The 22,115-nt window shown below is 48.6% G+C and overlaps 1 protein-coding gene across 2 annotated transcripts; it reads right to left on the bottom strand.

Moving 5' to 3' along the window:
• Positions 1-293: 293 nt before the first annotated feature.
• ctps1b (CTP synthase 1b) lies at positions 294-21,229 on the bottom strand. Of its 2 annotated transcripts, none has more exons than XM_056301745.1 (18): positions 20,998-21,229; positions 18,419-18,599; positions 18,100-18,270; positions 17,489-17,589; positions 17,065-17,181; positions 16,037-16,120; positions 13,463-13,543; positions 12,696-12,847; positions 11,359-11,491; positions 8,939-9,027; positions 8,053-8,147; positions 7,449-7,511; positions 6,647-6,690; positions 6,465-6,561; positions 6,323-6,378; positions 5,418-5,514; positions 5,020-5,164; positions 294-4,394 (listed from the first exon to the last, which is right to left on the bottom strand). In XM_056301745.1, exons 2-18 carry the CDS (start codon positions 18,582-18,584, stop codon positions 4,316-4,318), a joined length of 1,770 nt encoding a protein of 589 aa, XP_056157720.1. In that variant the 5' UTR covers positions 18,585-18,599; positions 20,998-21,229; the 3' UTR covers positions 294-4,315. The 2 variants fall into 2 exon arrangements, with proteins under 2 accessions (XP_056157720.1, XP_056157719.1); XM_056301744.1 differs by lacking the exon at positions 20,998-21,229 and adding an exon at positions 18,718-18,968.
• Positions 21,230-22,115: the final 886 nt, after the last annotated feature.

Below are 22,115 nucleotides of genomic sequence, written 5' to 3'. Positions count from 1 at the left end.
GGGTGTGAACGTGATTGACAGCCACGAGAATTGTCCAATCACATTCGATCAAAAAAACATTAAAACAACACCAATTCGCTGCCAATAAAAGCGGGAGTGTCTGGGGCATCACAGAACAGCGCCCCCTGGACAATCTGAAGAGACCAATCAGACAGCAGCCTCAGGTCACCTGCTCACGACAAGTTTGAGGCCCTACATAAGGTATGGTTTGGCCGGCGCCCCCCACCCAGGAAGTATATGTATTCAGACAGAAATCAATCAAATACCATTTGGAGCCAATACTTAATGGCTGCAACACTTTTATTGCATAATTATTTGCATTATACAACAAAATTATATCTAACATGTTTAAGTAGATTTTCCTCTCTTGCTATTTGAAGGGGGTGGCGTCCCGGCGCCCCGTACTGGCCAGCCGCCACTGGTCTGTAGGGGCACCCAACCAAGCCGGAGGTAACACGGGGATTCGAACTGGCGATCCCTGTGTTGGTAGGCAACGGAGTAGACCGCGCTACGCTACCCAGACGCCCCCCAAAATTAAACTTAAACTATGACCCAGCTTGGTGTATTGAACTTTACCACGGCGCAACAGTAAACCGCCCCACTGACTCCTTCATTTTGTGTCGGGCACATAGTCACAAAATAAATTAAAGAAAGAACTCGTTTAAAATGTAATAACCAATTTAATCTCATATTCATTCAAAGTTATATCATTTAAACACCATGCAGTAGAGCGCGAGATTGTCATTTGAAGTCCGAGAGTCATAAGCAACACACTTCTTATCGCTGTCTTAGACTGCCTGAAAGACGGTACAGTGGCACCAAAGCTGACGGTAAACCAAAAAGAGGAAACAATTATTTTCCCCCCCCCCCCAATTATAAATCTGGACACAAAACATGTCAAAAGCGTTGTGCGGACATACAACGACAGGTATCTTGAGTGGGTAAACGTGACAGTGCCGGTCAAGTCAAGTCTGATAACAAAACAAAAGCAATATTTCAAGGAAATACAATTTTTCGAAGTACAATTAATGGTGTTCGTCATTACATACTGTTCTGTAGACCAACAGGAAGCTGATGGGACCAATGAGTCAGAGAAACCTTGCAAAATAACGATGCTGCCCAGAAAATTGAGGAATGGCATCACTATAATTTCAGAAGAACCGCGTATGTGCACAGCCAGAAAATATTAAGGTCCATCCATCCATTATCCAAACTGCTTACCTCGCTCTCAGGGTCGAGGGGATGCTGGAGCCTATCCCAGCAGTCATTGGCGGCAGGCGGGGAGACACCCTGGACAGGCCGCCAGGCCATCACACAGGGCCGACATACACACATTCATACCTAGGGACAACTTAGTATGTCCGATTCACCTGACCTACATGTACTTGGACTGTGGGAGGAAACCGGAGCCCCCGGAGGAAACCCACCCGCGGGAATAACAAAGCGTGAGGGCGTGCTCCTGAGAGAAGGTGACTACTGTAACCTACAATAAATATTAAGGTACAAGACAAAAAATAGCATAAGTAGCACGACAGTGTAAGGTATAACAGCTTAATATTTTCTGGATGTGTGCATACTTGGTTCTTCTGAAGTTTTGTTCTTTTCTTTGTGCTGCACTCCTCTCCGAAGACTCCCTATCAATTCTTTTTTTTAATCGTTATATGAACTACAAGATGGCGACCGGCAACACTTTCGAATTCACCCAGGAAGATTATGAGAAGATTATCCTGAAAGAATCTCTCCTTGAGGACCGGTCTACATCTCCTACTACCAAAAAGCTCCATAAAGCTTCTGAGAGACCTGCACAACAGAGGCACGACGATGCAGGCAGTCACTGTGAGGGATTATACGGGACGCACGAGGATTTCCCGGGGACCGAGAATCCAAAAAACACCAAGAGCCGGATTGAATAATCTAAATTTTTGTGAAATGACAAATGTTCTATCGATCTGACGGTTCTGATCATCCAAGAAATAACTGATCAACTGACGGCTGTCCGCAGACAAATACGATGGGCCACTGAGAAGCTGGATGAAGACTATGCAAACAAAGATGGACCTAAGGATTTATTTTATGGATGTGAACAATATAAAGAAAAGCTTGAACTTGAAGAAGAAAAAGTTCAGGAGAGATGCGGAGGACTACTGGCCGGGGCGGGCGTACGTGTGGTCGTCCCAAACGAAGGGGAACCCAAAAAACTGACACCCAAGGAGACCGTAGTGGTTTTTTCCCCCACATCTGTTGAAACTGACTCGGAGACGCACAGCATGGCATTTTAGAGGACTGCCACATCCCGGGTGGAAGACGATCACCAACCTGGGCCGAGCCACTCCAAAGAAGAGGAAAAGCAGAAGGGGTGAGAAGCAGTCACAGGACGAGATACTGTGCAACCTGGAGAAGGAGCCCCAAAATGTGCTAAACCTCGCCAGTAAGCCTCGTTCATCCCCCTGCCTTTTGGCCCCTCATTAAAGGTTGATCCTCTGTCCCACAACGTACCGTCAGGAATTTAATGTCTATGTGGACTTTCAGAAGTTCTTCAGGACTCTACACGTAAAAGAATTTTTGTGCCAACCACGAGTCTTCAGCAGTACCTTCTCTGGTGAGACTGCGCCATCTCGCTGCAGTCTGAAGACACCTAACAACCCCTTAGCTCAGCAGAGACCCACTACCAACTTTCGAGGTAAATCCACCTCCTAAGAATAATGGATTAATAATGGATTACATGTATTTAGTGCTTTATCTGGACTGCCAGAGTGCTTCAGAGAAGGGGGAAACTCACTTCACCCACCACCAATGTGTAGCACCCACCTGACTGATATACGGCAGCCATTTTGTGCCAGAACGCACACATCAGCTTGAGGTGGAGAGGGAGGAATCACTGAGCCAATTACATGGGGGGGATAATTAGGTGGCCAGATGGAGAGAGCCAGGTTGGGAGTTTTGCCAGGACACCGGGGAACCCCACTACTCTTTGTGGTAAGTGCCATGGGATCTTTAATGACCACAGTGAGTCAGGACCTCGGTTTAACGTCTCATCCGAAGGACAGATAGAAATGCGTCACTGGATAACAGTAATAATAATAAATCATCATTCCATTTATATAGAGCTTTTCTAGACACCCAAAGCACTTCAGACTGAAGGGGGTAACTCACCTCAACCACCACCAATGTACCACACTAACTTACTGATAACTTACTGTCGCTCGGTCGAGACATTTTGAAAATCTTTAGTAAAAAACGTGAATGTAACGTACCCAAAAACCTACGTAAAGAACAAAAAGAGGCTTTATGTGAGTTTAAACATGATAAAAACACTGCGGTTAAACCGGCAGACAAGAGCGGCGCTATAGCAGTGACGAACCTTTGTGATTATGAACCGAATAAAATAGCTTTCGGGAGCAATTCAGTGTGCAGATCTTACTCCTTCATTCTAGCATCACTGTAATTTCCCTCATGAGAAATCATTACAAGTGTATATGAACCGTTTTTCTAACTGTACTGTTGGCTTTTAGTCGCGCCACTACACTCCATCCCTCGCTTCAACAGCTACACAACTCAACACTGGATTGTCAGTGATAAAAACGTTCCTGTGTAGCAAGACCTGTGACGAGGCCTCACCTAACGGGGGATCGGTAGGCTAAATGTCCGCGTTCGAGTGCCCATGCACTGAGAAGATCCGGCAGCCCCCTCCTGCAAACCGGTTATTCGGAGTATACTTTGGCCTCACCCATGTAGTCGTACAGCTAATCGGGCTTCATTACCTCACAAATTTTATCCGTCGTGCACCACGGCCTCAATAATAAATGACGAGGCACAAAAGTTGATAACTTTTTACAGGATCTCAAACGCTATTCTCCGATGTATTACTATTTCACTCAATGGCACCGACATGCTTTCCCGTTTAAAATAACCCAACAATTATCCCATATTCCACAGCTCTCTCACAACATTGTTCTTACCAGCACGTTACCTAAGTTAGTGATTTTTTTGTGTACTGATGGAAGTCTTAAACACTGCCAGAGTTCTTGAAAACAACGCCCCTCTGTGTTCATAAACTCAACCAAGGCATAAGAAAATGACAGAAACATGTCATTAACGGAGAACTGTATCGACAAAATATTGCCGTTTGTTGAATGTCTGAAAAGCCTATTGGCGTCGCTGTGGCAGGCAGCAGTTATGAGGCCAGCAATTTTTTGTTTGTTTCCTGAGCCTTTTATTGCGCGATATGATCGGATGTCAGCTGGCTGACATCAGTTATTTTTCACCAGTGTGTCCGATGATGAGGAGTAGAGTCAGAGCCAGCTGGGTCGTGTTTCTAGGAAACGGAGGGGAACTTCAGCTCTGTAATCTCGGATTCGGGAGAGCTGCTGCCGCTGCTGCCGCTGTATGTGTCCCTGCAGTAGACAGCAAACACATAGAGCAATCGATCAACCATCTCATTACATTCATCTCCATGAAGAACATCTCAGCAGAAGCTGCACAAAGAGCTGCAACAGCGTTAGAAATTATGGATAGTTTTTTTTTTTGTGGAACCCCCCCCCCCCTTTTTTTTCTTCCCAATTGTATCTGGCCAATTACCCCACTCTTCTGAGCCGTCCTGGTCTCTGCTCCACCCCCTCTGCCGAGCCGGGGAGGATTGCAGACTACCACATGCCTCCTCCGATACATGTGGAGTCGCCAGCCGCTTCTTTTCACCTGACAGCGAGGGGTATCGCCAGGGGTACGTAGCGCATGAGAGGATCATGCTATTCCCCCCAGCTCCCCCTCCCCCCCGACTGACCAAAGGAGGCGCTAGTGCAGCGACCAGAACACATACCCACATCCGGCTTCCCACCCACAGACACGGCCAGTTGCGTCTGTAGGGACGCCCGACCACGCCGGAGGTAACACGGGGATTCGAACCGGTGATCCCCGTGATGGTAGGCAACGGACTAGGTCGCTACGCTACCTGGACGTCGCACAGTTTGTTTTTTTAAAGTTTTATTCAATGTAAAAACATCCCTGAAAGCTTCGCCTTACCGCGGTGAGAGGCGACAGCCCTTGAGAAGGTAACTCTGGAGCTTCCCTGCTGCGGCTAACAGGAGGCCAAAGTACGGAGGAGAGGGTTTGATGGGCCGGGAGGTGAACTCTGGATGGAACTGCACACCCACAAAGTAACTGTGGTCTGAAACCGCACACAGCACACAAGATGAATATATTTTGGGAGAAGATTAAACTTGAAATACCTAAAATTAACTGATACTTTGTATGTAACTCAGTGTACTGATACTATGTCTGCCCCCATCACAAGGAAAGGGTCGAGATGAAAAAATAAATAAATAAGAAGAATTAAAAGAAAAACACATACAGAATACCTCAAAGTGGAAGTTTGAAGAGTACACCTATACTGTGTCCGTATTTGGCCTTGTTCAACTCACCTTCCAACTCGATGATCTCCATCCTCTCCCCTTCCACGTCCTGGCCAACAAAGTGAAGACCTCGCTCCTCAAAGTGGTGCTTTAGCTCAGGGTTCACCTAACAAAAGCAGACATGTTCCTATATATCAGAAAGACCTCCAAGAGATAATGGATTCCATGACCTTTGATATCCTCATCAAAATCTTAAAGCATAGTTCAGTTCTTGGTAGAGTTGCTCTCTGTTGGCTCTATTATGTTGCTATAATCATCCCAAGACCCTGCAATGTAGGTAATGCTGACTAATTTTTTTTGGGGGGGGAGCGGGATTCCCCTTTTTTCTCCCCAATTGTACCCAGCCAATTACCCCATTCTTCCAAGCCTTCCCGGTCACTGCTCCACCCCCTCTGCCGATCCGGGGAGAGCTGCAGACTACCACACGCCTCCTCCAATACATGTGGAGTCGCCAGCCGCGTCTTTTCACCTGACAGTGAGGAGTTTCACCAGGGGGACGTAGCGCATGGGAGGATCACGCTATTCCCCCCAGCCCCCCCCCAAACAGGCACCCCGACCACCCAGAGGAGGCGCTACTGCAGCGACCAGGACACATGCCCACATCCGGCTTCCCATCCGCAGACATGGCCAATTGTGTCTGTAGGAATGCCCGACCAAGCTCGAGGTAACACGGGGATTCGAACCGGCAATCCCCGTGTTGGTAGGCAAGGGAATAGACCGCTATGCTACCTGGACGCCCCTGACTAAAATATTGCAACAAAATAGTTTGTTGTCTTAGAAATGGGTAAATTAAGCTACACTGGGCAAAATAACACTTAAAATGTCTGTCTGTCTGAAGTCCGTCTGGCTAAGAAATGTTTAGCAACATAGGTTCCCAAACCAAGAAGTCTCAGGACTACTTTTCTGGGGCTTACCTCAAATCTGTGTCTGTGCCTCTCATCAACGTATTCTACATGTCCATACAGCTTCCCTAAGAAGATTAAATAACAGCCGTCAGGCATACCATGGATAATTACAAACCTAATTGTCAGCAATACATTACTAGGAAACACTCACTCAATACACTGGTACTGGATTTGAAGATGGTTCGCCTCTTGCCCAACCTCATAGTCCCACCCATATCCCCGGGGTTGTGCTCCGGCATGTCAATCACCTTTTGAGAAAGAACAGAATGTCAATACAAGCCCTGCTGAAAATACTGCTGACGTTAAGCTATATATAAACAAAGGACTACTTACCACTGGGTGCTTGGCTTCTGGGTCAAATTCTGTGGAGTTGGCATCTGAAAGAGATGACATGCAAAACGTGCTGTATTTGATTTACATACATTTAATGGAATGCAGTGGCGGCTGGTGCTAAAAAAATTGGGGGGGGGGGCAGCACGCCTGAAAGCTGCTTTAATGTCCACACATTTACAGGGTTATTAAGAAGGACGATGCAGCCTATAGATTTTATCAGGGTTCGTAGACAGTGGATGATTGACAGTCGAGACGAGGCGTCGTGGTGGGTGTGAACATGATTAACAGCCATGAGAATTGTCCAATCACATTATATCAAAAACATTAAAACAATACCAATTCACTGCCAATAATAGTGGGAGTGTCTGGGGTGCACAGAACTGCGCCCCCCTGGAAAATCTGAAGAAGCCAATCAGACAGCAGCCTCAGGTCACCTGCTCGCCACAAGTTTGAGGGCTTACATGAGGTATGGTTTGGCCGGCGCCCCTCACCCAGGAAGTATATGTATTCAGACAGAAATCAACCAAATACCATTTGGAACCAATATTTAATGGCTGCTGACAGACTGAAAAACAGTTTTACTTCATAGTTATTTGCATTACACAACTAAATCATCTTTAACATGTTTAAGTAGATATTCATCTCTTGATATTTGAAGGGGGCGGCGCCAAGTGCCCTGTACTGGCCAGCCGCCACTGGTGGAATGACATACGTAACATGACAGTCTTTTGCTGTGTGAACCAACATGAACCTCCAGTGTTTTTAAACCTTGTTTGTAGATGACTGAGAAAGATTTGCTCACCTTGCCAACCAAGAACGTTGCGAGCAAACTCACACACCGCCAGCTGCATGCCCAGACATACCCCTGCATGACAGAACACAAAGACATGATGAAATGACTATAAACAAAGGCTCTTGTAAGAAAGTCATCCCTGAGAAAGTATTGAACAAGATCTCCGAGGCGCAAACCAATCTGGCAACAAACAACCCTGTATTTGCATTTGGCTTCAGAGAATATGAGCTTCATTTATATTTCATTTACTCATTTACTAACAGACAAATACAAATATCACGGCAGAAAGGGTATTTTGTCACAGTCTGAAAAGCGTCAGACCTGTTCAGTTTATTTCCTATCTTGATTATTAATTTAGAGCTAAAATCAACACGCAGGAGAGAACAAAATCATTTCCTCGGCAGGCTTTATCAGGTTTGCTCAGTCAATGAAATATTAAAAAATATGAAAATAACAGAACAGGTTGCGGGCCTTACAGGGAACTGCAGAATACTTTCAACGCTGGATAGGCGATAATTGAGATTTCACCCACAGAAGCGGTTCCGTGTGAACTCCTGCAGGAGCCTCACAGACAAGTAAGCGTTTGTGTTTCCCGAGAGACCGCCTTTCTTACCCAGGAACGGCTTCTTCTGTTTCCGAGCCCAGCTGATAGCCTGGATTTTGCCTTCTGTCCCCCTCACACCGAAACCCCCGGGTACCAGCACGCCACTGTGGGCAGGACAGAAAAGAGACGTCGGTTCACTCATATGACAAGCGAGTTCTCCTTGAGACACGAGTGGCAACGTCTGTACAGAAGATGTAAGCGTTGATGATAACGACGTTTTCAGAGGTGATAAAAAATGAAGCGATAAAACTGAAGTGAAAAGAGGAAAGTGAGGAATTTTAAAAAAATGGAACATCCGTCATTTGAACTGTCAAATCTACTTTGACAAAAGAGCTATTTCCCCCCCCCCTTTTTTCTCCCCGATTGTACTTGGCCAATTACCCCCCCACTCTTCCGAGCCGTCCCAGTCGCTGCTCCACCCCCTTTGCCGATCCGGGGAGGGCTGCGGACTACCACATGCCTCCTCCGAGACATGTGGAGTCGCCGGCCGCTTCTTTTCACCTGACAGGAGTTTCACCAGGGGGACGTAGCGTGTGGGAGGATCACGCTATCCCCCCCGCCCCCCCAGTTTCCCCTCCCCCCGAACAAGCGCCCCGACTGACCAAAGGAGGCGCTAGTGCAGCGACCAGGACACATACCCACATCCGGCTTCCCATCCGCAGACACGGCCAATTGTGTCTGTAGGGGCGGCCGACCAAGCCGGAGGTAACATGAGGATTCGAACCGGAGATCCCTATGTTGGTAGGCAACGGAGTAGACCGCCACACCTCCCGGATGCCCCGACAGCAGTGTTTAAAGCAAACCAAGCTTTTTTTTTCAAATGTGAAATGGGAAAGGTAGTCATTGGTTGTCCCATTTATAATATAATGTAATATAATATAATTTTGTTCAATACTCAGCACTGCAGAGTTTCTGCCAAGCCTCATGGTATTTGACTGGCTCATCCTGAAGAGTGGTGGGCTCCAGGTCTGCCGAGTCGATGTACTGTGATGGGACAAAAGAGAGAACATGGGAAATAAATGTCATGGCCAGAAATAGAGGTGCACCAAAATTTCGACCCGACTTTGGTATCGCACAAAACTATCACTTTTGGTCATCCTGCTGAAGGAGTATCCATCCATCCATCCATCCATTATCCCAACTACTTATCCTGCTCAGGGTCGGCCATACTAAATTGCCCACACACACACACACACACACATATTCATACCTAGGGGGAATTTAGTACGGCCGATTCACCTGACCTACATGTCTTTGGACTGTGGGAGGAAACCGGAGCCCCCGGAGGAAACCCACACAGACACAGGAAGAACATGCAAACTCCACACAGAGGACGAATCGGGATGACCCCCGAGGTTGGACTACCCCGGGGCTCGAACCCAGGACCTTCTTGCTGTGAGGCGACCGCGCTAACCACTGCGCCACCGTGCCGTGCCGAAAGAGTAATAATGGTGAAAATCTAAATAACTACTCAAGTTTCATTCGTTCTGCCTGACAGCGCTGTTAACTGTTACCTCTTCTGGCCCCTTAGTATGTATGACACGGTGCATCCACCTCATGGTGCATCCAACTCTCACACATTGTAAATGAATGACTGCCTGATGGCCTAACCAGGGCTTCTCAAAGTTTGGACCTTGGTCCGCATCCGAACCGAACGGCGAGTCGATCCGGACCCAGTCCACACCTCATGTTATGAATACAACATGTTATGAAGTGTAACGTTTTCTATTTTGCGTGTTGTTGATACAGAGCTCCCGCATTAATGTTACACCGGAGGATTTGCTTTGCGGTGGTGCGAAGCTTGTGTTCCACCTACAGTAATGTAACGAGTGCGGTCAACTCGGGCAACGCCATCTTCACTTCACCTGGTTCACTCTCTCTCCTCTGCTCCGCCCCATGTATGTGTGTGTGTGTATGTGGTGTGTGTGTGTTGGGGGGCTGAACCCCGCCCTCAATGAAACGCAGGGAGCAGAGGAGAGAAACTATCGTGACCAACAGTAACGAGAAGTCGACTACTACGCGAGTTTTTGTTGGGGTTAGAGCCAATCAGAGGCAGAGTAGGGTGGATCTTCGCAGAACATTACCGAAGTAATAACTCATAAAAACAGTTATACGCGAGCTGGGTGTCCGGGTAGTGTAGAAGTCTATTCCATTGCCTACCAACACGGGGATCGGCGGTTCGAATCCCCGTGTTACCCCCGGCTCGATCGGGCGTCCCTATAGACACAATTGGCCGTGTCTGCGGGTGGGAAGCCGGATGTGGGCGTGTGTCCTGGTCGCTGCACTAGCGCCTCCTCTGGTTGGTCGAGGCGCCTGTTCAGAGGGGGAGGGGGAACTGGGGGGAATAGTGTGATCGTCCCACGCGCTACGCCCCCCTGGTGAAACTCCTCACTGTCAGGAGAAAAGAAGCGGCCGGCGACTCCACATGTATCAGAGGAGGCATGTGGTAGTCTGCAGCCCTCCCCGGATCGGCAGAGGGGGTGGATCAGCGACCGGGACGGCTCGGAAGAGTGGGGTAATTGGACGGGTATGACTGAAGAGAAAAAAAAAGGGGGGGGCGGGTTTACAAGTGAATTCATTAACTGTTATTTTTTTATCGTCAATCGTTCCAGATCGCTGACCAGTTACAGAACCCCTGGCCTAACATTTGCACAAAAAAAAAATCTCAGCAGAATCGCTTTCATCGGTTCTGATGAAGACAACAACGACGCCGTTTGTAAAAGGTGTTCTGCTGAAATATCAAGACAGGCTACATCGCCAGAGGACTTCCCCACTACAGGTTTAATTTGTCAGCTGAAAACACAACACCCCCATTCACATGTATGAGGAACCCCCCCAATTGCCACAGCCTTTGAAAATACCAAGACGAGCTTTGAGTAAATGGTAAGGAAAGGACTGAATATGCTCTAGCTACAGTAAAGCGTTTTCATCCTCATATATTTTAATTGAAAAGCCTGAATCCACATAAAAGCATTTAATTCATGCAATGTCATAATGTGAATTTCTCCATCACTTTCGGTAAAGGCTGAAATGTTTTATTTCATATAAGTAATGGTAGAGAATTTCATTTCGGTGCATCCCTGGGTAAAAAGCTGCCTTCTTACTGTTGTATAAGCACTGGGTAATGACAAGAGGACTAGCATGCATGAGCGAGTCACTACGCTGGTCCTACAAGGGCTCGGCAAAAAAAAAAAAGAAAAAAAAAAAGCCGACCTTAATTAACACACAAACACGGAACAACAAAGCGGCGATGCCTGAACTCTCAATCAAAATGCAAATTACGGCCGTGTACGAGTCGATCAGACGTCTCCATACCTTGACCTCCAGTTTATGGTTAATGCCCAGGGCCGAGTGCTCCAGAGCCTTGATAACGGAAGCGTAGGAGTCAGAGAACTTGGTGTACTTCCCCACCAGGGCAATGGAGACGTGCTCCAGGAGGCGGTCCGATCTGTGGAGAGAGAGGAGGATTTACAGTACTTGTCTGGTGCATGTAGGGTTGGGTGCCGAACTCGATACTTTTGATGGTACCGACTGAATTACGTCGGTACTGCCAAGTACCTACTAACGTTAGATCCTCCAGCCATCCATTATCCGATCCGCTTACCCTGCTCTCAGGGTCACGGGGATGCTGGAGCCTATCCCAGCAGTCATTGGGCGGCAGGCGGGGAGACGCCCTGGACAGGCCACCAGGCCATCACACAGGGCCGACACACACACACACACACACACACACACACACACACACCTAGGGACAATTTAGTATGGCCGATTCACCTGACCTACATGTCTTTGGACTGTGGGAGGAAACCGGAGCACCCACGCAGACACGGGGAGAACATGCAAACTCCACACAGAGGACGACCTGGGACGACCCCCAAGGTTGGACTACGCCAGGGCTCGAACCCAGCAAAATGTTCTAAATAAATAACAAAATGTTCTAGATAGAGAGATAGATAGATAACAATGGTGAAATTGAGAAGTTTGGACTTACGTTTTACAACTGAAATTACATTTTTGTTATTACAGAGAGAATAAAGTACTGAAAAAAGGTACCGTTGGGTACCGGTACCACATTCCAGGTACCAGTACCCACATTGGTTCAAATGTGAATAGTACCCAACCCTAGGTTCATCCCTGTGTCATAACCTCCCAGCTACGATGTAGTCAATAAACGCAACACCCATTCCCGATGCACTACACAGCACCGGCTGATGGAAAATGGTTACAAGGGATGCCAGCAAATAACAAACGCACGAATGTTAGTCGTTGTGTGGCCTTGTCGATTAGGCTTAACTAATTCAATCAATTATACCAGTGTTGTTACCGAACGGATCTTCTCAGCTGTGGAGCCAGCACTGAACACACGGCATTTTAGATTTACCACTGAACATGTGAACGGGCCCATGATTTTGTTTCTCTTCATTTGTCCTGGGGATTTGATGAGTTTCCCAGGCAAACCCAGCTTCCCCTGCCAACTTTTGTGCATGCGCTTATCCCACATTTTCATCTTCACTAGTTGCTGGGTGGCCTAGGGATGGTTTAATTTGTGAAATACCCCCAAATCTGATCCCAAGAACGTGTTTCTTTCCCATCAACACCCCACAGAAAAAGAGAGAGAATAAATTAAGGTCATGGGTGACGCTTTTCCTCACCTGTCTGACATCTCCTTCCACTTGGTGAGCATCTTCCTGGCCCGCAACTCCACAGGCAGGTTCAACCGCTGGCAGAAGAAGCTCACTATGCCCTGGGCCTCCAGGAGCAGGGGCACTCTGTAGATGGAAGACACGTCATGGACACAGATCACCTAGAAGGAGAGAGGAAAGAAGTTTCACATTTCAATCTTTTACTGACTTCAGCAAATAACCACTGTATTGTAGGGCAGTAGTATTAAACCCTATTTCCATCCATCCATCCATCTATTATCCAAACCGCTTATCCTGCTCTCAGGGTCGCGGGGATGCTGGAGCCTATCCCAGCAGCCATTGGGCGGCAGGCGGGAGACACCCTGGACAGATCACCAGGCCATCACAGGGCCCACACACACACACACACACACAAACACACCTAGAGACACTTTAGTACGGCTGATTCACCTGGAGGAAACCCACGCAGACACGGGGAGAACATGCAAACTCCATACAGAGGACGACCCGGGATGACCCCCAAGGTTGGACTACCCCAGGGCTCGAACCCAGGACCTCCTTGTTGTGAGGCCACCGCACTAACCACTGCGCCACCATGCCCCCCTCAGTTTAAATTCCGTTAACATTTGTGCTTTTTATTTGGGCTATATTAACAACGCCTCACAGCTCCAGAAGGATAAGTGGAACACATACAAGCTGGAGGCGTACTATTTTATTACTGTTGTTTCTAAAGGTAAAGATAAGAGATAAGAAAGATAAGATGAGAGGGTTTTTACCTGTGTTGGCTCCACATGACAGAACATGGAGATTTTCTCCTTGACAGCTGTTTCTAGTGGTGTCACACAGCGGCACATGATCTGAAAAAAAAGGTCCAAACACAGATAGGCTTAACACTTACACTGGTAGTTTCCCATCCACTCAAAAGCTTATGTACACCTAAAATCTCGACATGTGATAACTACGTCAGCCTTGGATACCTGTCAACACCATGGCATGACTGTATACTGTTATAACTGATGATTTTGGAATTCAACTAGGAATTAGGAGATGCCGATATCATCACCACTGACTTAGCTGTACGCAAGTAGGGTTGAGAAGTGAGACGAAATTACACCGAGGAAGTAAATGTTTTCAGAACCGTCCACCCATCCATTATCCAAGCCGCTTATCCTACTCAGGGTCACGGGGATGCTGGAGTCTATCCCGGCAGTCACTGGGCGGCAGGTGGGGAGACACCTTGGACAGGCCGCCAGTCTGTCACAAGGCCGACACATTCACACCTCGAGACCATTTAGTACGGTCGATCCACCTGACCTACATGTCTTTGGACTGTGGGAGGAAACCGGAGCCCCCGGAGGAAACCCACGCAGACACGGGGAGAACATGCAAACTCCACACAGAGGACGACCCAGGACGACCCCGAAGGTTGGACTACCCCAGGGCTTGAACCCAGGACCTCCTTGCTGTGAGGCGACGGCGCTAACCACTGCGCCACCGTGGTTTCAGAACCAAGTGGATCAAAATACGCTTGCCGTGTAACTCTCCTTTATCAATTCCCTGATTTTTCTCAGCTTCTTCTTTTTTTTGTCACGATGAACATGTTTATTCATGATGAACCCTTTATTCCTAACTCCGCTGATGTGTGTGCAAATGTTTCAGGCTATGCAGAGACAGAATCGGCTCAGGGAGACAGCAGAGTTTGTGTGTGCGTGTCTGTTTGAGAGGAGTTGTCTTGTTTCCAAAAAAAAAAAACAACAGTAAAATGATTATGCCAAGCACAAGACAGGAGAAAACTCAAAGTGGGAAGTGACTTGTATAAGAACAAAAGAATGGATTGTATACCGAATTGTAACTTCAAACATGAAAAGAAAGCCCAAATCCTGTCCAGATATTTTTAATTAGCAGAATGTGTCACGTTGTCCAGACTGCCCACACGCCGCTTGTTACTGAATTCCCAGCTTGTAATATGACTGAGATGCCAAAATCATATTTGCTATTTGTGCAGCCAGTCAGACTGGTGTTGCACACAGTTAAATGCATGACTGTATGGCACTTATGTGAAAAGCATAATGACGCCACAAAACAGTTAAAATAGTTATTAATTTTTTCATTCTAATTAAGGATTGAGGACAGGCTTTCAATTCAGTCAGTTCATTTATTGTCCAAACTGCTTATCCTTACGCAGGGTCGCTGGAGCCCATCCCAGCAGTCACTGTGCGGCAGGTGGGGAGACACCCTGGACAGGCTGCCAGTCCATCACAGGGCCCACACACACACACACACACACACACACACACACACACACTCACATTCACACCTAGGGACAATTTAGTACGGCTGAGTCACCTGACCTACATGTCTTTGGACTGTGGGAGGAAACCGGAGCCCCCGGAGGAAACCCACGCAGACACGGGGGAGAACATGCAAACTCCACACAGAGGACGACCCGGGACGACCCCCAAGGTTGGACTACCCCTGGGCTCAAACCCCTTACCTTCTTGCTGTGAGGCGACCGCGCTAACCACTGCGCCACCGTGCCGCCCAGTTCAATCAAGAACAGAATAAATTCCGGCGTCTGGGTGGCGTGGCGGTCTGTTCTGTTGCCTACCAACATGGGGACGGCGGTTCAACTCTCCGTGTTGCCACCGGCTTGGTCGGGGATCCCTACAGACACAATTGGCCGTGTCTGCGGGAGGGAAGCCGGATGGGGGTATGTGCCCTGGTCGCTGCACTAGAACCTCCTCTGGTCAGTCGGGGTGCCTGTTTGGGGGGATGGGGGGGAATCGCGTGATCCTCCCACGCGCTACGTCCCCCTGGAGAAACTCCTAACTGTCAGGTGAAAAGAAGCGGCTGGCAACTCCACATGTATCGGAGGAGGAAGGTGGTGGTCTGCAGCCCTCCCCGGATCGGCAGAGGGAGGTGGGGCAGCGACCAGGACGGCTCAAAGGAGTGGGGTAATTGGCCGGATACAATTAGGGGGAAAAAGGGGAAAAAAAGAGAGAGAGAAAAAAAAAACGACACGGGGAGAACATGCAAACTCCACACAGAGGACAACCCCCAAAGTTGGACTACCCCGGGGCTCGAACCCAGGACCTTCTTGTTGTGAGGCGACCGCACTAACCACTCCGCCACCATGCCGCCCAGTTAAATCAAGAATAGAATAAATTCAGTCACTACTTTCATTTTTCATTACCGTTTGTGTTACAAAGAGGACAGATAAAAGGAATAGTTAGAAAACAGACACCGATAAAAGTCTTGTCGGCGCCCAACCCCACCCACCGTGGTGTGTTACGACCACTAGTCTAGGAGGTAGCATAAAAGGAAGATGCACCTTGTTTAAATGAACTTACCAAGTCTGGAGACAGACCCAGACCCCTGAGCTCCCGCACGCTGTTCTGGGTGGGCTTGGTTTTCTGTTCTCCTGTGGCACTGGGCTGGCGGCACAAAGGGAAACACAACACAAAACCGTAGGACTTTTGCATCGGTATGAGCGGTGTGTGAAAGGCATTCTATCATGCAGTTGTTCCAAAATATATAAAGCATGAAATATATAAACCATTTTTTAGTGTGTTTTGTGTTGATTTAGCTCGGCGTGTTTATGAGGAACAATTCTTACAAACAACTTGAGCAGAGTTGAAGTGTGGTTGTAAGGAATCTGTGTGCCTATCGCGATTATCCACCAACATGTTCTCATCCCATGGTGTCATACACTGACACTGTTGACAAAGTGTTGATATATGACGCACAAGGTCGCCTTCGGCATCTGTATAGAGAAGCGACGGGTATTTATTAATATTGATTACATACAGGTTAGGTAGCAGTTAACTTTAGGGTTAAGGGGGGCATCCGGGTAGCACGGCGGTCTATTCCATCGCCTACTAACACAGGGATCGCCAAATCGAGTCCTCGTGTTACCTCCGGCTTGGTTGGGCGTCCCTACAGACACAATTGGCCGTGTCTGCGGGTGGGAAGCCGGATGTGGGTATGTGTCCTGGTCGCTGCACTAGTGCCCCCTCTGGTTGGTCGGGGGGCCTGTTGGGGGGGGGGGACAGGGGGGAATAGCGTGATCTTCTCATGTGCTATATCCCCCTGGCAATACTCCTCACTGTCAGGTGAAAAGAAATGGCTGGCGACGCCACATGTATCGGAGGAGGCATGTGGTAGTCTGCAGCCCTCCCTGGATTGGCAGAGGGGGTTGGAGCAGAGACCGCGACAGCTTGGAAGGGTGGGGTAATTGGCCCGATTCAATTGGGGAGAAAAAAAAGGGGGGGGAGTATAGGGTTAAGGTTAGGTAGTGGTTAAACCCACCCCTATGTGACGCCATGGGACGAGAACTGTCTGTCTCGCATTTTCGGTGACATCAGGAAGTTTACCATACCTGTGGTACGAGGCTGACGTGGATGTTACAGAAGTTCTCCCGCTTCACCTTAAACTGGAACTGTCTGAACGCCTCGATGAAGGGCATACTCTCGATATCGCCCACCGTGCCTCCCAGCTGTTGACACAAAACACCAGCTCAGACCACAGCAAGGCATGCATGGACAGTCAGTCTCTTTACCACATTACATAATCCTGACCTATGTTCGGAGAGCACGACATTTTGGTCACTGCACCACATCCATTGCGCTTTCTGCTTATGCGTCATGCCATGAGAACGCCTCGTACAGGACACGATAAGCACTGACTTGAGTTTAGTTTACCGCGACACGTTTGACTAGACAAGTTTTAACCCGCCACTTGGAACTTTTCTCAAAGAAAATCCAATTAGAGGACTGAACAGAAAACCCCAAACCCCTTTTCACCTCGATAACGCAGACTTGGGGCTCCACCCCATCATCATCCACCGAGACCCTGGCCTGCTTCATCACCCACTCCTGGATGGCATCTGTGATGTGGGGCACCACTGTAACAAGAGGATCGAAAAGGCAGAAGTTGGGACTGAAAATAAATGAATAAATCAAATAAACAGAGGCAACAATCACAGGCAGACTCCGAATTTTGAAATTACAAACTTTTCGAAGTACCCAGGCCCTACTATGGAAAATGAAATAGTCAGCGCTTTCATAAAATATGCTTTCCAGTATTGAGACACAACAACAGAATACGTTTTGAGAGGTGTTGACCCTAGTGGAAATTGAACCGACGCTTTTTTTTATGGTTGGTGCCATAAAACAAAAGAAAATGTGTCCTGAAGTGCACACTGTAGCCATAATGAAAAAGCAGCCGAATAAAAGAACTGCCATCGTATCAGTGGTGCACTAAAGCTGGCTGCAGACATCCAATACCAAGCAACAAGTGGTTTCTGCCATTCAATAACAAGGCGCATGCCGGGGTATCACAGGGAGGACTTGCTGGGGTATCACAGGGAGCACTTGTTGACTTTTCATTAAAATACACACTGACGTTATCTCACCCTGCACAGTCTTCCCCAGATAGTCCCCTCTCCTCTCTTTGGTAATGACTGACTGGTAGATCTTCCCCGTGGTAAGGTTGTTGTCTTTGGTTAGACGGATGTCCAGGAAGCGCTCATAGTTACCCAAGTCTAGGTCAACCTCACCTCCATCATCTAGCACAAACACCTCTCCTGCAAAACAAAACCATCGGATGGCTTTATGGCATGGCAACACAGCTTTGCAACACTACTTAAAATTGGCTGAATTCCCCAAACACAAAAAAAAATAACCAGAAATTCATTCAACAGCACTCTTTGCTGGATTACATAAATCACTCACCATGCTCATAGGGGGAGAAAGTGCCGGCATCAATGTTTATGTAAGGGTCGATTTTGATAGCGGTTACATGAAGGCCACAGGACTTGAGGATTGTTCCCACGCTGCTAGCAATGATGCCTTTACCAATTCCAGAGATGACCCCACCGGTGACCAGGATGTACTTCATTGTGGCATGTGAAAACTGCGGACATAACAGAGAACATGTCACTCGTCCATTCAGTGCAACAGGTGTCAAAGAAAGGACAGTCGGTCCTTCGGCTTGAATTATTTAACAAAGCCATCGGCAGGTACTGCCATACCTTGGAGTGACAATGACAAGCTCGGTAACCACTACTACCACTTTCGGCTGCTCCCGTTAGGGATCGCCACAGCGGATCATCCATTTCCATCTCTTCCTGTCCTCTGCATCTTCCTCTGTCACACCAGCCACCTGCATGTCCTCCCTCACCACATCCATAAACCTCCTCTTTGACCTTCCTCTTCTCCTCTTCCCTGGCAGCTCCATATTCAGCATCCTTCTCCCAATATACCCAGCATCTCTCCTCCACACATGTCCAAATCATCTCAATCTTGCCTCTCTTGCTTTGTCTCCAAACCGTCCAACCCGAGCTGTCCCTCTAATATACTCATTCCTAATCCTGTCCTTCTGCATTACTCCCAACTAAATTCTTAGCATCTTCAACACCACTACAAAACAGACAGTAGCGCCATTTGAAGATGGCATAAGGTGTAAACTTTTTCTTATCCAAGTGTTCGCTACTCTCACAAGCAGACACAACATGTCTAAAAAAAAAAAGTTATAGTGTCACATCCACAGCCATTCTTTTTTTAACTATTCCCGAAGAAAAACTGAGACTGGGTGAAACAGCCTTCTGTGTGTATGTCTTGATACACTGCAGGCTCAATAATCCAGGTAAGGAAATCCCAGAAGGTTGAATCAGTTCAACTGGACACAAAGTTTGTCCAGACGAACCGATTCAACCTTCTGGGATTCTGTGTACATGGCCCTTAACTGTGGAATAACTTCCCATTAAAACGGAGAACAGCCACTTCAACAACAACTTGTAACCCAGATAGCAAAACTGCTGTGGCCCGGACCTGTCCCACGCCCGACACTTCATCCGGCCCATATACCACATGGGATGATGGCACTTGGGTGGTCCGCTCTCGTTTGCCAGCTCTGGGCCAGAGCCAAGCCATAGCAATGCCGCATGTGCCACGTTTGCCAAAGGTGGCCCATATTTGTTTTGTGATATTTGGGCCATATTCACCATTTACCACACGGGCCACTTCAGGGTCACATCCAGATTACATGTTGCCCAGAGCACCGCATCTTTGCCACACAAAAAAGGGCCCACATTTGATATGGCATATTTAGGCCATATTTGCTATTATACGTGTGGGCCACTTCAGGCTCACATCCATTTTGGCAGGGCCAGAAGAAGGCCCATCAGTGCCGCATCACTGCCTGAAGTGGCCCACATCCGGATAGTCTCTGGGAACTAAGTGTGCATATATCAAAACACAATTTTGTAATCCCGCTTTCACCCAGGGCACTTTCATTTATCAGCTCTTGTCCTGCTGTTCATCAATTATGGGTGGCGTCTGTTCTAATTTATTCCACTTTGACTCTGGCCCTTCTATTTCGTCACTTCCTGTCTTCTTCACACCCGTTCTATTAAGTTTGACATTTTCATTCTGTTAACTGCACGTTTTCTTCTTTAATCGTGACCTTTTAATCCGCACGCCGTCGCTGCTGCGTTTTAATATATTGTAGCGGGTTCGGGGGGGGGGGGGCAACGCAGGCACAGGAGCTGCCGCGGCCGGGACGCGAACCCGTGTCGCCCGCACCGCAGGAGGCATCGCTACGGGTGCTTGCGTTGTCCCCCCCCCCCCCGAATTCGCTACATTGGTGTCAGAAGTGGGATGGAGCGACCGTAAGGCCATCGGAAGCGCATGCGCCCTGAGGCGTGAAGGAGCTGATATGCTTAAACGCGGGGACGCGCTTCCCGAAGGAAAGGGGGGTAGTGTAACGTGGATGGATAAGAAGACCCGCTGGCTGGCGGGTCTGACCCTTTAGTCTAGCGGTTAGCGATGCCTCCTGCGGTGCGGGCGACACGGGTTCGCGTCCCGGCCGCGGCAGTTCCTGTGGCTGCGTTGTCCCCCCGAATTCGCTACAATAAAAAAAAAAAAACGTGCTACGCGCTAATTAAGCTTGATCGACGCGTCGCGCGGCGCCGTCTAGGCGGAAGTGGAACGGCGGGAAACGACGACGGATCCGGCGGCGCAGGAAGGAGACGCTAGGTGGGCCGGGGGTCGTTGACGACGAGCGCAAACAAAACCCAGACAACGAGGTAGAAACGCCCGCGATAAACGCGCCGGCGGCGGCGGCGCGGCTCCTCGCCGGCCCGACTCGCTCTTAGGCTGACGCGGACGTCCGTTTGTCGGCGTTATAGGCGCGTAAATAAGACGGCTATGGCGGCGCTACGTTGAACTGTACGGCGTGCGGAGAGCCGGTTCGAAGCCGCCGTCTCACCAAATTACGAGTCGTTGTGTAAAACAAAGAGACATAAATTCACCTGGCGGAGGGAGGAAAGAGAATAAGTCTCCGGCTGATAAAAGATCACGAAATTGTGATTCTTGTGATGCGAGTTTTCGGCGGCGGCCCAGCCATGAGAGGGATACGCACGTTTCGCCTTAGCGGACACACGTGTGTGGGAGAGAAACCGACCGAACGGCGGTTTTCCGTCGCCGGGCTCCTGTGGCGGTCGCTGCGCGCTTGCGCAGATTTCCAACGCGGGTCCGCAAAATGATCGGTCTAAATCTCAACGGCCCGCTAGGCGCTTAACCCAATCCGGATGAGTTTTGTGGCTCGCCGCGCGAATCGCACGCCTTCGACGCTCGTGAGAGCGGTGCGGGCTTACGTCAATGCTGAGCGTTAACGTCGCTGCGCGCGCCTATCGGAGGGAGCGCGTGGATAAGTACACACGCTTGGCCGCTGGCTCGCGAGTCTGAGCCTTTAGTCGAGCGGTTAGCGATGCCGCCTGCGGTGCGGGCGATGCGGGTTCGAGCCTCGGTTGCGTCGATCCCCCCCCGAATTTGCTACGACACTTTTATTATCGTTATTGTTTCTGGCGTGTCTTTATTTTTGTTTTACTCCGGGATAGCTTGTGTTGCTGTCCGTGGGTTCTGTGTTATATTTAGGGGGGGGCAATGTGTTTTACCGAATGACGTCACACACCGGGGCGAAAGAACAAATTCAAGGTCAGTGCACATGCAGATGATGTCGTTGCACAACTTGGAATCGATCAATTAAATTCGCTTGGGGTATATTTAAAATAGCGACGCCGTCCTTGCCCTTGTGCAGTAGTTACCATGCCGCCCCCCCCCCACTCCCATGTGTGTGTGTGATCCTATGCTGATATTCCATTAACTCTTCAGCAATGGCTGCCGGGATATGATGAGGATAAACGCCACCAAATCACCCGTCTAAACGACTTAATTAGTACCCGTTCTCCATTTTTACGATCTCGTTGCTGTTTAATACCCAAAAAAAGTCTGGACTCCGTGTTGTATTAGTTTCACCACTAGGTGGCGCATGAGATCCATATTGTACCAGCGGGCCAGCTGGAGCGTTCACGTTCACGAGATTATTTAGGGAATAATGACAGCAACTTTACGACAGCAAATAACCCCT

Source organism: Lampris incognitus, unplaced genomic scaffold (genome assembly GCF_029633865.1).
Source record: "Lampris incognitus isolate fLamInc1 unplaced genomic scaffold, fLamInc1.hap2 scaffold_119, whole genome shotgun sequence".
NCBI lineage: Eukaryota > Metazoa > Chordata > Actinopteri > Lampriformes > Lampridae > Lampris > Lampris incognitus.
Note: the sequence above shows the minus strand (reverse complement) of the source record. Positions and strands in the feature narration are given on the sequence as shown.